The sequence below is a fragment of the Lupinus angustifolius genome, chromosome LG12 (genome assembly GCF_001865875.1).
Source record: "Lupinus angustifolius cultivar Tanjil chromosome LG12, LupAngTanjil_v1.0, whole genome shotgun sequence".
NCBI lineage: Eukaryota > Viridiplantae > Streptophyta > Magnoliopsida > Fabales > Fabaceae > Lupinus > Lupinus angustifolius.
Window position 1 is genome coordinate 10401932 of NC_032020.1, and position 18296 is coordinate 10420227.

At 35.1% G+C, this 18296-nt stretch overlaps 2 protein-coding genes across 2 annotated transcripts; both read right to left on the bottom strand.

Annotated features, from left to right (window-relative positions):
* LOC109362986 (lysine histidine transporter 2-like) lies at window positions 7808-12012 on the bottom strand. Its single transcript, XM_019609121.1, has 7 exons — window positions 11741-12012; window positions 10812-11195; window positions 9725-10118; window positions 8914-9019; window positions 8725-8816; window positions 8225-8293; window positions 7808-8136 (listed from the first exon to the last, which is right to left on the bottom strand). Exons 1-7 carry the CDS (start codon window positions 11896-11898, stop codon window positions 8038-8040), a joined length of 1302 nt encoding a protein of 433 aa, XP_019464666.1. The 5' UTR covers window positions 11899-12012; the 3' UTR covers window positions 7808-8037.
* On the bottom strand, window positions 13142-15934 carry LOC109362837 (serine/threonine-protein phosphatase 6 regulatory ankyrin repeat subunit B-like). The gene is made up of 2 exons (XM_019608878.1): window positions 15097-15934; window positions 13142-14454 (listed from the first exon to the last, which is right to left on the bottom strand). The coding sequence occupies exons 1-2, from the start codon at window positions 15811-15813 to the stop codon at window positions 13177-13179; spliced, it is 1995 nt and encodes a 664-aa protein (XP_019464423.1). The 5' UTR covers window positions 15814-15934; the 3' UTR covers window positions 13142-13176.

Genomic DNA, 18296 nt, shown 5'->3' on the forward strand with positions numbered 1-18296 from the left:
AGCTCATAAGCAGCACCACCGATCCGGCGAAGTACTTTATATGGGCTAAAAAAACATGGTGAAAGCTTGTGATATTAGCAATGAACCACCGTCATTTGACGATAAGGTTGCAACTTCAAAAGAACCCACTCGCCAATAAGAAAGGTAATATCTCCTTTCACACTTTGATTTTGTCCCACCATTATTTGTTGAGCACATACAAGATTTGTTTTCACCATGCTGAGCAGGTTTGTGCGTTGTTGTAGGAGGTCCCTGGCCAGTGTGATTGGTGACGATCTGTCCAAAAAATGAGCCATGGTGGGCGGTGGTCGACCATAAAGGATTTCAAACGGAGAAAAACCCGTCGCAGAATGCTTCGACGTATTGCACTAATACTCTGCCATAGAAAGGTGGCGAAACCACTGCTGTGGACACGATCCCAAAAAGCATCGCAGGTATGTCTAGAGACATCTATTGACCACTTCCATTTGGCCATCAGACTGTAGGTGATAAGCAGAGCTGAAATAGAGAATGGTGCCCAATAACCGAAAAAAATCTTTCCAAATTGAGCTGATAAAAAGCCGACCGCGGTCAGAGGCAATCGCCTTAGGAACACCATGTAACCGAACTATTTCGGTGAGGAAACGATGGGCTAGAACCGTGGCTGTGAACTTGGTCAGTAGGCCAATGAAGTGAGCATATTTGGAGAGACGGTCCACCACTACCCAGATCATGGTGTGACCTTGCGAAAGAGGTAGGTGAGTGATGAAATCCATAGAAATTTCTTCCCAAACTCTCTCTAGAATGTTAAGAGGCTGTACTAACCCATTTTTTTGTTGGAGAATATTTGTTGTATTGATAGGTCATGCAGCATTGAGTGAATGCCATAGTGTCCCGATACAAGCCCAACTAGTAAAAGGAAGCGACAATCCGTGCAATAGTGGGTTTGAGCCCTGAGCGTCCAACTGTATGGGACCCGTGATATTCAACAAGAAGGGCCTCACGGAGTTCTGGAATCTCAGGTATGAAAATACGTTTTTCAAACCATATAATACCATTGGACCACTGATATTTGAGTTTCATTTTACTATTTTTTTTGGATTTAGCAACAAAAGACTATCCATCTGTTATTTGATAATGCAGCCGTAGCTGCACCAACAGAGTTGGAATTGGAGAAGACAAGGAGACAAACTCAGCCACCTGTTCCTCAAGGTGCCGAGAAAGGGCATCAGCCACCCGATTAGAGGTACCACTCCGATACTTAATGTCATATTGGAAACCGATGAGCTTAGTAGCCCATTTCTGTTGCTCTGGAGTGTGTAACCCTTGTGATACTACGTGCTTTAGATTTTGTTGATCTGTTAGTATAGTAAACTTTCTACCAATGAGATACTGATGCCAATTTTAACGGCCTCTGTAACAACATACATCAAGGACATAGGCCAAAACATGTTGCATCTTGGGAACCATTTTATTTGTTGAAGAAGGCAATGAGATGACCATGTTGGGACAACACTGCACCAACTGCTATGGCAGACACAACAGTTTCAACTTCAAAGGTGGTGGAGAAATCTGGCAGCTGAAGAATTAGAGTAGTAGTCATATCATTTTTTAAAGTTGTAAAGGCCAGCTGAGCCTCATTTGTCCATGTAATTTTCTGTTGTTTAAGTAAATCGGTGAGAGGATTGATGAGTGTAGCATAGTTTTTGACAAATTTGCGATAGAAGTCGGCGAGGCCCAAAAAACCCCTAAGCGACGTGAGAGAACGAGGCTGTGGCCAATCTACCATAGTCTGTATTTTATCTGGATCTGGTTGTACGCCCAACGCCGAAATAATGTGGCCCAAATAATTAACTGAATCCACACCAAAATAACACTTGGAAAGCTTGTCATAAAATTGGTTAGACGCTAATAGGTACAAAATAGTTTGCAAATGAATCAAATGATCAGCTATAGTAGAGCTATAAACCAGTATATCATAAAAAAACCCAATGCAAATATGGTCAAAGTAGATCATTCATGGCTGCCTGAAAGATGGAGGGGGCATTAGTAAGACCAAATGGCATAACTAAGAATTCATAGTGCCCATCAAAGGTATGAAACGTTGTCTTCTGTGTATCTGTCGGGTGAATCTGAATCTGGTGATACCCAGATCGAAGGTCAATCTTAGAAAAAATAGTCACCGCTCCCAACTTATTTAGTAATTCATCAATATTAGGAATAGGAAATCAATTCGGCACTGTAATAGCATCAAGGGCCCTATAGTCCACGCAAAATCTCCATGTGCCATCATTTTTGCGAACTAATAAAACTGGGGAAGAAAACGGGCTAGTGCTCGGAGTGACAATGCCAAATTTTAACATATCTTGTAACATAGCAGTCATAGTGTCTTTCTATGAATGAGGGTAACTATAGGGTTTAGAAATCACAGGTGTAGAAGAAGGAAGTAGGGGAATATGATGGTCATGTGTCCGTGAGGGTAGTAAGGTCGTAGGGGTATGAAAAATAGCCTTATAGTCATTTAGGAGAAGTTGAATTTGAGGGTCTAGTGTAGTAGGGGCCGTGGTTGAAAATGGGTCAGTGGAGGGAAGAATGGGAAAAATAGTAAAGGCATGAAAAGTAGCAATACCATCGTTGTGGATGAGTCTTGAAATTTGATGGAATGAGGACTGTTGAGGAGAGAAGTGTGACTCACCAGTAAGTGTGATATGAGTTTGCCCCACAGAAAATTGCATTGATGGAATAGAGAAATCTGAAACAATGGGTCTAAGTGTTTGTAGCCAGTCTACGTTGAGGACCACATCAGCCCATTTGATAGGTAGTAGATAAAAATGGATTAGAAATTCGGTCTGTTGTAATGTAATAGGAGTCTGATCACACAGCCCGCTATAATAGCTATGGGCATCATTACCCACCATAACTTGAAACTTGGGGGTTTATGTAATCGACAGTTTAAGGTGAGCTACAATCCGTTGCTGTAGAATGTTGTGGGAGCTGCGTGTGTCCACTAAAACTGTGACCGAGTGCCCCAAAATGGTACTAGAAAACTTTAATGTCTTAGCCCCCGAGAGCCTGATCCGAGATGTGAAAATGAATGAGATCCTCAACAATAAGTTCTAGATCTGAACTGCCAAAGGGTTCGTCGGAGGGTTCTAAATAATTGGACGGATCCTCCGATTGTGGCGACATCATGTCATCCAACATCAATAAAAACTTCTTAGGTTGACAACGATGGTCGGGATGAAACTTTTCATCACAATTGTAGCAAAGTCCTTGGGCGCGACGTTCCTGCATCTGAGGAATGGTGAGGCGCCGAACAGGAAGTGTGGGTGGTACCGAAGGCGAGGCAACCCCTTGTGTGGAAACGGGAACATATGAGCCGACAACTCGACTTGGTCGGGGGTATAGCTTATTGAAATCTTTGACCTTAGCCTCTACCAATTTGGCCAGTCCCAATGCATCTGAAACAAATGTGGGGCGAAGAATAGAGAGTTTGCGGCAAATTTCTGGAGACATCCGGGACAGAAAACAATTGAGAATGGTTTCCTGAGATAGACCCCAGATCCTGTTGAACAGCCGCTCAAATTGCTTCTGATATTCAGCCACCAAACCAAATTGCCACAATTTGAACAATTCCGCTTGATGATTAATGTAAGCAGACGACCCAAATCTGTTCTTTAGGGCCCGTGTAAAAGAATTTTGGTCCGTGAGTTGAAAGTTATGAAACATCCACTTGAACCAACTCAACGCTTCTACCTGCATATAGAAATCAATCATAGGAATATGCTATTCCAGAGAGATTAAGTAGAACTGAAAAAAATTGTTCTGCCTGAAAAATCCAGTCTAATGGTTCCGACCCATCAAAAGGAAGAAGTTGCAGTTTAGGCGGTCGGGGTTGTGAATGAGATAGTGGTGGCTGGAGGGGAATGGAAGTAGCGCTGGTGTGTGGGTGTTGGGCCGGTGGAGTTGACGCAGATTGTTGTGTTTGTTGGGGTGATGAGAGATTCTTGTGAGGGTGTAAGTGAGTCGTTTGAGAAGGGAACTGAGCTAGGGAACCCATGAAGGGAGCAGGTGGGAAGAGAACTGTGGTGATGGCAGCATGATGAGCATTCTGCTTTTCCTGGTTTTCGCGTAGCTTTTCTAAGAGTAAGTGGGAGACATAATCATCTGGGTCCTTGATGGAACTTTTGGGAGGCATTGAATGAGGAATGAAAGCACCAAAGATGATAGGAAGATAATAGAAAGAAATACAGGGAATGTAAAATGCAGTAAAGAAACTAAGGGAATACTGAATATACTTTTTTCCTAATTCATTTCATCCAATCCATACAACTTATAAAGAAATCATAATAGAGTAAACTGATCCTAGCCATACACTTGGGTAAATCATACATAAAGATAAAGTTTGTTAAAACAGAAAAAAGTGGAATATTCTCCTCATTACTTCATCACATAATCCTTCTGCCACATGGGAATTGATACTGCACGTTTGGGCCTTACTATAGACTGTTGGACCCTATCAAATTGCTGGTTGTTGTTGTGACCGGAGCATTCAGAGGTATTGGCAGAGCAATTGTGTTGTCCTTGGGGAAAGCTGGTTGCAAGGTTAGTTCAGTATTGATTTGGTTAAACTTTGCATTACACTATTTTCATGTATTAGTGAACGAGTGACTGAAATTACTATTTAGGTCATCAATGTGCATTTTATTGTTCAATCTGTGTCATACATTGACTATAGGGGTGTCAATTAGATGAGTTTGGATTTGGATCCTAATGGATGGGTATAAAACTATCCATCAATCCAAATAAATTCATTACATCACATTTTTAAATTATCTAATTCATCCATATCCAGTGGATTTCAATCCATCCATTCTATCCATGTATCCATTTTAATGGATTGGATGGATGGATATTCAACCCACTTTTTTTTTAATTTGAATAAAACATTTTAATAAAGCAATTTAAAGAAAAAATTCTTTTAAATAATATTATTTAATAAAGCATTTTTAAATATCAATTTTAAAAAAAAAAATATTTTTCTTAACAAACACTTTTAAAAAGTGTTTTTTTGATAAGCAATTTTAAAAAGGTGAATTTGTGAAATTTTTTATAAGCACTCTTAGTAGCAAGAATCTGTGGTGCAACATAATTGATAGGGGTGTAAAGGTCTGGTTCGACTTTTGACGCAATTTAATGACCAAATCGAACACAAAGATATGGTTCGATTCGATTAACCGCAAATTTTATTTAGGAATCGAACCGTTCATTAGTGGTTCGGTTCCACAGTTTTTCAACTTATTTAAATAAAATCATTTAAGAAATAGTTAAACATAATTTGTAAAGTATAAAGTCAACTAAATGAATACTAAACACGTCAATAATAAAATATTTAATACTCTTTCTAGTAAAACAATAATAATTGAATATCTCAACGCACTATAAACTTGAAATTTTAGTCCAAATAAAATCTTCTAAAATGTTCAACAAAATTTAAGAATGACAAACTTGGTACCAATATTTTAGTCCAATAGTAACACTTAATATTCCACATCATTAGTAATATCATCGAGTTCTTTCTTTATTTTCTTTTAGTTCTTTAATTTCTTTATTTGATTAATTTCATCTCTGAATAGTGACAAAATGTATACTAGTTTTTTTAGTTTTCTTTTTATCTTCTCAATGAATAATAGAGATAATAGATATTTAGGTTTATTTACAAATTTATTTTTCTATTTGCCTCTTAATTATAGACTATTTTATTAATAATCCTAAATTCTTAATCATATTTTATCTCCTAACTTTAAAGCTTAATCTTCCAAATATAAAATAAAATTATTTTTTAATATGCGGTTCGGTTCGGTTCTAACGATTCCAAAATTTACAAAACCGTAAACCGAATCGAGCTTAAATGGTTCAAAATAAAAAAAAACTGAACTGAACCGTATTTTATGGTTCAATTCGGTTTCATCAGTTTTACGGTTTAAACCAGAACCGCTTACACCCTTAATAATTGGGACTTCCATAAGTTGTATGTAACAGTTCATCATCCTGAAATATTTAATTTTGTTATTATATTATCACATTAGTCAATAACCAAAATGATATATTTATACTTTGCATTAAGATGTTGGGGTAAAACACTAAGGCCAAAATCGTTTATACTTTTTTGATAAGCACTTTTTAAAATCACAATTGCAATTTTCAACTTTTGTAATGTGTGTGGGATTGTGCTTAGAAAGGTGAGAGATTATTTATATTAATATTGAATTAATTGGAAAAAAAATTGTTTTTATTTTTATTTTTTTGGATGGATTGGTTATACATAGATATAACCATGGATATCCATTGGATATAATGGATGGATTTGAATCCATCCACTATCAACCCCATTCATTGGATTAAATCCATTAATTCTAACGGATGGATTTAATTTGGATGAATTTTGAATTATGGATAATTTTGTCACCCTAATTCACTACCATCACGAATTGTTTTCAATGAAGAAGTATACATTGGAGATATAAGGAGTAGTTTCTATGGTTTAGACACTGATTTGACAAACACTGTTAAGGTATTTTAGCTGAAATACCCTTTTTTTATATGGGGAATGGTAGCATTGCATAAACTGTTACATAGTGTTTTCATGTACACTAAAATAGGAAAAGAGTAGATGGATAAATTTGCACCGAATGTAGATTATATTGCGCAAATTAGTCTCTAAGTGTCCACACATTCATTGCTGTCATAGACTAAATTGAACAACAAAATGCCATCCAGGAACTGCAGGAATTATTTCCATTAGGGGTTAATATGACCGAGCTACTAAGTCCTTTTAGCTGAATCGATTACCTTTTTTAACGGGGCATAGTAACATTAGTATGATTATTATATTTTTGAAGATTTTCATTTTCCAACATGTTCACAAGTTATGGTTTGTGCCTTTTTGGAGATGCGTTCACCCATTGCCTCATTATAGACTTTCTGTAGGTTGTGAACTATTGGCTTGCATTTTCATGTAGGTGAACGTTTTTTTGTTTGATAAACTAGAATTTCAACATGTTTTTAACATCTTGTATGCGTTTTGGTGACTCTTGTGGTTACATTTTATAAAATTTAGCACTTTGGGGCATTAGCTTTCTTTCTTGGATATGCCTTGTTTCAAGTTATATATTATGAATATTTTCCTTTATGATTTAGACATTTTCTCTTTTAATTACTTTATGCTTTTTAATTTTTTTTCTTCTGAATATTTGATTTTTTGTTTTAAAATTTAACTTTATATAAATTGTAACAAAGAAACATTGGAGTACTCACTCGAAGGATAATATGTTAAGTATACTAAACTTGAAGAGGGGTTATAACAAAATAACACTAAGGAGAGGTTTAATTAAAAAATCACTACAACTCCCATGACATCAACCAGATCGAACTATAATATTAACAAAGGATGGTGAATTTGAGACCTTTGAAAGCATTTCATAACTTTATCAAAATGCATGATCAGTGGATAATTAACCATTGTTTATCTATATCTTTGTTTCATCATCAACCCTCTAAGGATCTCTTTACTACTTGAGTCTTGGAGAGGAATAAAAGAAAATGGAAGATTTCATAGCTATGAAATACATTTGTGATTAGACTCTGAAATCTTATATTTTCTTTTATTCTCCCCAAAATTCAATTTGCAAACAGACTTTAAAATAATTTCTTTCATCGTGGATTATAATTAAAAAGAAAGTACACTTTATCATACAAATACTTTTCATAAGAATTCTCATTTTAGAACAGATTCTAATTCTAAAATAAACTACATCATCATTGGATATATAGAATTCAAATGACATGAAAAGAAGTCAAATAATCATAAGAAGAAATAGTTTTGAAGGAAAAAGAATACGAACCTAAATTCAATTATGATGTAACATAGGGTAACAAATTTAATTATGGTGTAACATACTCATTTCCTAAAAAATGAGCTAAATTCTATGGCTAGCTAAACTATTAGATAAATCAAACAAAGCCTAAGCCCTTAGGGTGCTATCCTTTACCAATGCCTCATGAGAAGAACTTGTAATCCTTGGCTGTAACAATGATGTTTCTCAATGAACCAATTGGGGATAGTGTCATTAACAGTACTCCAAGCACAATGCAGGTCTGTAATACAATAAAATTAGTAAAAGCCTAAGTAATTTGTTTAAAAAAGAAGAGACTATTTAAGTTCTCAAAATGTCGATTAACTTACCCAATTGACTGTCCAAGATAGGCCAAATCTCTTTGGTTTGTAGAGTTTAAGCCATATGATACAGGGTAGCTGCAAGTAGAATAATATAGGATAATCAAGCATGTATATTGGTTTTGCAATACATATATGATATAATTCCATTGGTTAATGCCTCTATAAAGTGAGCTTGAGAAAGTGATGGTATGTTAACCTTTGATTAACTGAAGTGCATTAAGATTTCAATCGAATCAGAACACATCTTTTATCCCAACGTATTATTTTATTCTTACTGGTCAGAAGATACTAAAATATATTTAATTATTGTTTTACTCTTCTAACCAATAGAAATAAAAGATACATGAAGTGATATACATTTTGGAACAGTGACTCCCAATCAAATGCATGGTCTAAGAGGTGAATATACTCCCACTTTCTTATTTTACACTCATACTCACTATAGACGGTAGCGTTTTCTATCTGATCATATAATATTATGTAAAAATTAATGTCCCTATACTTACAAAATATGATGTTGGGGCAAAGGCAAATCCTCCAAGAAATCCAAGAAGTGAACCAAAGAATGGGATGCATATGGCAACTATCATTGTAAATGCTACAATAAGATAAAAAGGTTAATTAAAAGCCAAATGATGAAGCTAGACAGACACATTAAGAGTGAAGAAAACATTCATATATTTGAAATCACATACCTACAAATATAGTTCTAGCAACTAAGCGGAGTGTAAGACAAGGTGGAAATTTTAATTGCTTCACCAAGTAGGTTTCCATCATATCAAATACTGGCATTGAAAACACCTGTTGATTCCAAAATACACAACATAATAATGTTGGCTTAAAATGCAAAGTACTAAAAGCAAAATTTGAAGTAAAAAAAAATGTCATTTTGGCCCTAAGTTTGACAACATTGATCATTTAGTCCTTGAGTAGAACAATATCGTGGCAACGTAGACCTAAGTCGTCATATTGGATCTTTGGGAACCATCACAAGTGCGGCCGGCCTATCTTTAAACGAGAATGCTGTGTTGTCCAGCGGAGCCTAGAAGAAGGTGACTCTTGCAGACAGCTGACTCCTTCTTTTCAATAGTATGGAATAGCCAAGCCAACCCATAAGGAGTAATTGAATATTGATTGATCAAATCATTCATTCCATGATACTCTGATAGATCTTTTTAAGAGCTTATTAATCAGACCAAAATAAAGATATAGTCTCATTCTACATGTCAATACCGACAACAACGAAATTTAGAGTAAGAGGAAAATCTGTCGACTTTATAAATCGTGAGGGTTCAAGTCCCTATGCCAGTTTGGTCCCTGAGTTGCACACCATCAACCAATTTGGTTCATGTAGGAATCTTACAATTGTTTTGTCATACGCCAAATTGTCTGACAATGTATGAAGTTGGGTACCAAGTTGACATTTCTATAATCTCGTAGACCAAATTGACTAATGATGTCGATCTCAGGGACCAAATTGATGTTTTACTCAAATTTGAAACTCACTTGGTAGCCTCCAATAACATGGATAATAACAAACATGTTAGCAGCAGCAATGAGCCAAGCAGGGTGCTCTAGTGTGATGAGGATGTTATCTTCAACAGAGTTTCCATAGGCATAGTATCCAATGAATGCAACAGGGAAATAGCAAAAGGCCACTCCTAGATATGCAAGAATAACTCCTTTCCACATTGGTTTCTTGGAAGGATTCTCTGGAGAAGTAGGCATTGTTGCCTGGATTTCTAGAACCACATTGTGGCCTGCATAAGAGAATGCTACTTCTCCCAATGACATCATGAAGTTGAAAACGCCGTCCGCGGTGCTCTTGGATTTGTAGCTGTAGTCTACATCTGGTTGAACTCCATTTTTAATGGTAGCAGCCCAAGCAATGGTTGAGTAACTGTTATATATATATGGCACTCAAAAGGGTCAATCAAAGTACAAAAAAGTAACATGAATGTGAGTAGCGAGTCAGTTTGGCATGGGGTAAAAAATGTTGTGAAAAGTTGATTAGCGAGTCATCTTTATTAAATTGTATGGAAAACTCATTCAACAAAGTTTCACGTTTTTCACCCCATACGATGTCATGTGATAAGGAGATCATGTTCGAGTCACGAAATTAGTCTTTTGCAAAAGTAAGTTCGAACTATCTACTAAAGACTAACATAGTGGAGCCAACCCTTCTTTGGCCCTTGTACATAGTGGGAACTTCATAGGAACATTTTGCCTTTTAACCAAAGAATAATTTGTCCCTAGACATGGCCAGGGTGGGGGCAACCATAGAGCCACTAAAGCAATGGCTTTAGGCCCCTAAAATGGTAAGCTCCTATTTTTTTACTAGCAAGTTATAACTTGTGCACAATAAACATTATCTAGATTAGTGAGTGTATGACTATTTGAATACTAGTACTATGTATTCAATATTTTCACATCATCAAATTTGATCCATGTCTTAAAAGTAGTCATTGCAAAAGAAAAGCCAAAAGTTACTGATAATAATTGTACTAACTTGCATTGGCGGAATGTAACAATTTAATTGTGAGTAAACAAGAGGAATCAGATATAAAACTCAGTTAAAGTGAAGATCGATTACGCGATAGACATGACAGCTGCGGCCAGAGAGACAGCCGATATAGAGTTGAAGCTGGGGCATTGACACAGAACAAAGTTCACAGAAGCAAAGATAAGAATCCAGTATGAGGTCCTAATGTTATTGCAGTCAGGGCAAACTGTGTCATGAAACTTCTTTAGTGATTTGCCCCCTGTGACCATATAAGCAATGCAAGTACCAACCTCAACAAGTAGCTGTTGTGGAACCACTATATACAGGCCTAGCTTCTCACCAAAGGCATGCTGTCCTAGCTCATGGTACCTATCGAATCGCACTCCCGGAACCATTTCATGCATCTCAACCATTTGCCAAAGAGTGAACAGGGTGATGATCCATGACAAGATTAGCACAACTGAGCCAGGACCCCTATCATTTCAATCAAAGGGAAATTGATCAATGATGCATAGAGTCACTACTCACTTGTGCAATCTAATCTAAGTAACATAACAATCTATAAATTGGTGTATATGTGCAGTTGAATAGTGTGAATAAAAATAGAACTATTCAGCCCAAATACTCTTCTTTTGGTCTAATTAGTGGCATATGCCATATGCATCACATTGTGTCATGGATCATCAATGTGTTTATAGAAAATGTAGTAGTGTGACAAGTTTCATTTTGTGTCTGATAGAGATCTATCCTTGTAGCATGCATTTATTATTGTGCTCTATAAGTATGCAATAACTTATCATATTGGAAGATAGATACATACATATATATATGCGTGTGTGTGTGTGTGTAGCATTTGGTGTACATGATGAAACAAGATGAACAAAATTGTTTTCTTTGATGCCAATCTTTCAGTAAAACCAAAATGTTTTCAATCTTAAGCCATGTTTCTGTTTTCTTTATTCAATACAACAAAGAAAGATATACATACGTGTTCATGAAATGGTAGTTGTAGACCATACCAGCCCATATGTGACATAGCATAAGGAAGACTAAGGACTCCGGCGCCAACCATGGCGGTGAGGTTGTGGAAGGCAGAGTACCACCATTTGCCATTTCTGTTGGCAGTGACCGGAAGCCAATCATCAATGGCCTTTTGTGCAGCAGCATCACTAGTCATTTTTTTCTTTCTTTGTTTCTTGACAAGCACTTCAAACTAGTATATGGAGACAGATAAGGGACAAACTATGTGATCTTTATAATAGGGACAAAAGAATGTTACTACAACTTTTCAACCATAACATACAACTAGGACACTATGTGGAAGTAGGGAACATTGCTATAAATAGCAAAACTAGCATCAACTATACTTTCTCCTTCAATGTTACTTGGTCAACCATACATTTTTTATTTCATTTTTTTCCTTGTCTTCTTACACTTATCTGTTATCCCTACTTATTAGGCATATAAATAAATCAAAAACTAAAAAACATTTAATTGTATTACACTCACTATCTCATATTCTCACACTATCAACTAATAAAGCATCCATATGATAAGGATTTTTATAATAGCTACCTTGAAGCTGTGAATTGTTTGATAATTTTTTTAAGCTAAACAACCTTACATTGAGTCTAGACTACATCGGTATATTATGTTTTAAAAAAATCACAGTATATTAAATTCAAAGAAGAGCAGAATAAATACTACATACTAAACTCAAAGAAAAGGTAGTTTATAATTATATATATACCAAAATGACTTGTAGAAGTAAGTTTTAGTCTAGACAACTGAGGAAATAAAATAAAATGTTTCTTTGATGAGTGCCCAAAAGGCACTTAGAAAATATTTTATATATATACATTAAGTTTACACTGTCAAGCAATCATACACCATTAATTTATATTATTTTTATTTAAGAGTCAATAGTGATTAGCAAATTAATGTTGAATAATTTGCTAAACAGTGTAAAACACTTTTACACTGTCACTATATTCGTATTAAATCCATATATATATATATATATATATATATTATATATATATATTATTAATGTTGATTTGAGCCTTTCAATATATGTACCAAAATGACTTGTAGAAGTAAGTTTTAGATTAGACAATGGGGTAATAAAATAAAAGGTTTCTGCACTATGTATCAGTTATATAGTGCTTCATGACTAAAATATTTTACGTTTTTTATAATTATTTTTAAAATCATGCATGATATGATGTATGGTTAGTATCAAGATGAAACACTAAATAAAAATTGAAATGTTTACCACCACAATACACATTTAAATTTATAAAATTCAAATTTGCATTTAAAAAACAATATTTTTTCATAAATAAGTATTATTATCACTATAAACAAGCATGTGATTACAACATGAATGATAATGAACATCCACATAGAACATATTCTTTCTTACAAACTTAAAAACTTCTTTGCAACTAAAAGCTTACAACTTCCATTTAACCTTGTGGCCCTTATTTCCATCTTCCAAAGCCTGGCTTTGTGCTCCGAAAGAAAAATACCTATTCATCATTTTCTTATTGAATGGACTCTTCTTGTAGTTCAACTCTAGTTTCCCATCATCTATTGGCCAATTGGAGCTAGAGGGCCCCATTATATCAACTTGTTTTTGTTTACTGTTTGAAGATTCAGATGTTATAGATAACTCTTCAAAAGAGCCATGAGTTGAATCATGAGTAGGATGAAGCACATGTGGCTTTACCTGAAATACACCTTGCATTAGGCCTGCAGTAAAATATTTTTTGCTTGATGGACTTGTAAGATAAGTTTTTATAGATAGTGTTCTTTTGTTGTTTGGAAGGGACCGTGTTTTTGAGTATCTATGCCTTAATGAATTGTTTGCCAACTTTTTCCTTGAACTGAAAGAATCCACTGAATCAACATCTAAATCTGATGTAGCTGCTTTTGTTTCTTTTCTCATCATAGGCCACTGAAGAAGAAACTTTAAGCGCTTCGCGGCGGAATTGAGAGGACTAGACTTGGATGGGGAATTAGGTGACTCATAATTGTTTATTTCACTTGAGCAAGAATTTGATTCTACACTTGCCTCATCATAAGTTGCATCAGATGAATTTTTCTCTGTGTTTGTGTACAACAATATGTTAGCATCCGGTATCCGAAATGAAGTTCCAGGACTAGCTCCAATACCATGATGAGTTTTCAGATGGGTAACAAGTGCATTTCTCGCAATGTAATCATGACAATTAGATATCCCTTCAACTGAAACCAACTTCTTGAATAAAATCTCGGAAGACGCTGATCGTGATCTTTGCTTCAAATGATCCAAAGGGGTCATTCCATCGACATCACGAATGTTCAAATCAATTGATGGAGCAGACATGAGTAATTCCACTATATCACATTGGATGTTATGAATCACTGCGACATGAAGAGCTGTCCTTCCATCATTGTTCTTGATATTGATGATGTGCTCCATGTTCATTATCTTTTCACTTACCAATTGCTTCATTAGCTCAATATGCTTGTCCAGTCTACAGAAACCCGGGCTTAGGAAACCGGCCACTGCCATATGAAGAAAAGTATCTCCAGAGTGATTGGTTAAACATGCTAATGAGAGAGATGCTCCAATCAGAATCTCTACCACAGGTAAGTAGCCCCTGTAAGAAGCCACATGTAATGCTGTATTGCCTTGAGCATCAATTGAGTTGATAATATCATATGATGTGATTAGATTTCTCACCACCTGAGTCATTAAAATAATGAAAATATGTAACTTCAATTAATGTCTGGATGAAATTGCAACAAGTAAAGTTGGACATGCTGAAATTCTGTAACATTAACTGTCCCATAAAACTATCAAATATAGAGACAAGTGACATTCATAAAACAAGTCATATGCTTCTTTAAGCAAAATATTTACCAATTATCATGTACCCTTATTAGAATCTAATGTATAAAAGATTCTATGTTTTCTATCCTCAGCAAGTTGCCAAAAAGTTGTGTCAATTACAATAAAGCACTAAGACAAGGTGACAAAAAGGTGTGTCATAACAGTCTTGCATGATGCATCAACTTCTTACAATATGCTAAACAGAATTTTATGTAATTTGCCATACAAACTTTCTGACTTTTAATTTAGAATTTCTAATCATGAGCCAATTTCTTTCTGTTCAATTTTTCCCATTTGCAATTTAAGTTATTCAGCCTCAGCAGGGCAAATGAACTTGTGGATTCAAGCGGTCCATAAAATATAGTTTTCCCCCATAATTTATCAAGAAACTAAGTTATAATTTTTGTCTTTTAAGATTTCTATGTACAAGAATAAAAAAGAAAAGAAAAGTAGAATTCCATAATATACCACAAAACATAAATTAATCTGGTTTACCTCAACCTGTCCTCTACCAGCTGCAGCATGCAACACTGTACATCCTTGAGCATCTCTATATGATAGAATCTCAGCACCACTTCCTATAATTTCCTTCACTATTTCCCAATTCCCTCCTCTTGCAGCAGAATGAATGGCCCTATTCACCATATCCCTTTTGAAAACCTTAGCACTTTCATCCAAATTCTCTTCCAATTCTGCTCCACTGCTTCCAAGGCACTCTTTTCTTGATAGGGCAGAATCAAGAAGAAGCTTGAAAACCTCACAATTCTTGCTCCTAGCTGCAGCATAAAGTATATCAGTGACACCATACTCTCCTTCACCAAACACAAGCAAAGGGTTTCTCCTCAACAATTCCACAACAAAGTCCATATCACCAGCCGAGGCAGCAGTGTAAAGAAGCCATCCACCATATCCGGTGCGAATAAGAGAGTTCTGACCTCTTCCTGTCTCACACTCAAGCATGAGGTTCCTGGCAACCTTGGACCTACACTTGGCAACATCTTCAAAGGTTGCCTTATCATCATCCCACACGGTTTCGAGGCGGCAAATTCGGCGAAGGGAAGTGAGTTTGATGAGGAGGTTGGTGTCAAAATGGAGAAGCTCAGTGACCAGATCATAGAGGCCATTTGCAGCTGCAAAATCAATAGGAGATGCATACCACCATTTATCTCCTGTGCTCTCCCAATGAAGAGAAAAGTATGAAGAACTAGGCATAATACTCTGAATTAGTGGTGGCCTTTTACAACAACAAAGTGGCTTTTAAGACCACCAATTAATGCATAAAGTGAAATCACTCCACTATAAGAGAAGAAATGCTTATTCTTTAGGATTAAAAGTTGATCAAAAGATAATGGTATGAAAATTCTAGGAACTAATAGTGATATTAACCTTATGAACAGTGAAATACCATAATTGGCTAATGCAAAAAGAATATTGTTATTCATACACACACATAACATACAGTTTTCACCGTTTGATACTTACACTATGATTCTGCCACATGTATCTATATGTTATTTATCAAAATCACTTTTTTCCAACATGAATATAAATGTTGTTAACATATAAGTTGGAAGCAAAAGAGAATATTACAGAACAAGGAGAAGAAATCAAACTGTACACTGTTGTCTTAGGATGTTAGAGGACAAAGGAAAGTGTTGAGAGGATTTGTAAGGAAGGGCAATTCTTATGGCAAAAGAAGATTGAGATTATATGGTTGGTATTTATTAAAGAGAAAGAAATGTATGCGCAACAATGTATGAATCTGATATAATGTTATTGTATTATTCACTTCTCATATTTAATCATTAACTATTTTTTACAAAAGTAACATAAATGAATTATAGATAATATAATAAATATATATAAATTTTTATACCGAGTGTGCATATTATTATGCTCTTTATTAAATTATAGGACCCCATTTGTTAGTGATTGTCTTCATTCACTTGAGGAAATTCTAAGGATTGTGTCATCTATATGGGAAGACATGGAACACACGTTTATAAGGTTAATTAATAAAAATGTAAATGTAGTGGGTCCAAAACATTTTGTTTTTAGTTTTAGGCAAATTTCATTTTATACATAAGTTAATTTACATGACTTGTGTTACAAAAATATAGTCCCCACAAATATTTTTGGAGAACTTCTATTGTCTCTTAACTTTATATCACTTCATGTACTAGAAGATATGATTTGTCAGAAAAATATTTAATAATTATAATTTTAATTTAAATATTTTTTTTCAACATCTGAGTTGATGATAGATGGAGTGTTATAAAAGTGGGACACTAAATATGGTGTTTACGTTTGGGGCATGAATTTGTTAAACTAGATATGGTGATGCCACTAGGGACAAGATAAGGATAGCCCTTCAGCTGTAGATATGTATTTTACGCCTCTCTCTTATATGTATGTCTCTTAACTATATGATTTGGGAAAGGAAAGTGACTCTAAAGAGGGAACAAAGAAAGGTACTTTGACTAATCTTGTTGGTGTAAATGGAATGCATGTCTATAAAGTGTGTTAAAAGAGTAATGATCATAAGGTTAAAATGATTACTAGGTCTTAAACTTTAGAAGGAGGAAATCAAATTGGTTAGGAACTAATTTTTTGTTCCTAATTTTTTTTAAATAATGTAATTATGTCATAATATTCTTTAGTGTAATATTTATACAAAGTTAATATAAAATATAAATAATGTGCTAAATAGAATAAAAATATTTTTAGTATGATACATTAGCATGAATAGTCTCCAGTCGCATCTCTAAACTTTTCTAGCATTTTTCATTAATTTTGTGGGATGGAGGGTAAAGAATACAAACTTTTTTCCAGAGCAAGTTTAAAATTGGTATAGCAATAGCATATAGAGAAGAAGAAATAATTTAACCTAGAAATAAAAGCGAAAATTGATTCTATTTATATTTTTGTTACGAAATGTTTTGGGTGAATTGGATATTGGGATTCAGTACAATCACAGAATAGGTCTTAAGTCTCCAGGTAAGATATGATGATTGTTAGGTTGAACGTTCTAGTTTGCATATGTTGTCCATAACGAATCAATTGTTGCAGGCATGTTCAAGGTTTAGAGTTGAAACCAATGATGCAACCACCCCTAGCTAGTTCATGCTACGAGTGCGGTGAAGGACATTTTGTCGGGGAATGCACAAGTTCTATCAAGGTATATATGCATGAAATGCTTATTTATAAATGATAGTGCTAGCCTATAAGAATGAGAGTAACTTGATGCAGGGATGTTCAAGGTTTCGAGTTAAAACCACTGGTTTGACTGCCCCTGGTTCATGCTACAAGTGTTGTCTGTTAGAGTAAGTGGGTTCTTGGCTGGTGTGTTTACCTTCACAGGCAAGGAAGAGGGGTCATGAATTATCAAACACAAAAACTAAAAGATTCTTTACAGAGGATGAATACATGGGATATATGTCTGCACCTCATCATACGGGAAAGACTCGTAAAAGAAACAGCAACTTATGGAAGAAAGAGGCTTTACAACTCCCAAGAAATCAAAGAATAAAGGTGGCTGGATGACAGATCATTATACCTAAGACATGATTTACCACTATTAGAAATCAAAGAGTAAGAAGAGAATGTCGACATTGACTAATTCTTATTGATTAGAAAATGAAGCCATATGGCTTATCTATACAAAGGAAAAGGAGAAGAAAAAAAGAAAGCTTGTA

What these genes read in the sequence shown, in the direction of transcription:
- LOC109362986 (XM_019609121.1), bottom strand. Translation starts at nt 11,898, where the DNA reads ATGACTAGTGATGCTGCTGCACAAAAGGCCATTGATGATTGGCTTCCG. An exon ending in GCAGCTGTCATGTCTATCGC is followed by an intron (nt 10,119 to 10,811) that starts GTAATCGATCTT and finishes TATATATAACAG; the next exon opens with TTACTCAACCATTGCTTGGG. An exon ending in TTGCCCCAACATCATATTTT is followed by an intron (nt 8,294 to 8,724) that starts GTAAGTATAGGG and finishes TTCTACTTGCAG; the next exon opens with CTACCCTGTATCATATGGCT.
- LOC109362837 (XM_019608878.1), bottom strand. Translation starts at nt 15,813, where the DNA reads ATGCCTAGTTCTTCATACTTTTCTCTTCATTGGGAGAGCACAGGAGAT. An exon ending in CTGGTAGAGGACAGGTTGAG is followed by an intron (nt 14,455 to 15,096) that starts GTAAACCAGATT and finishes TTAATGACTCAG; the next exon opens with GTGGTGAGAAATCTAATCAC.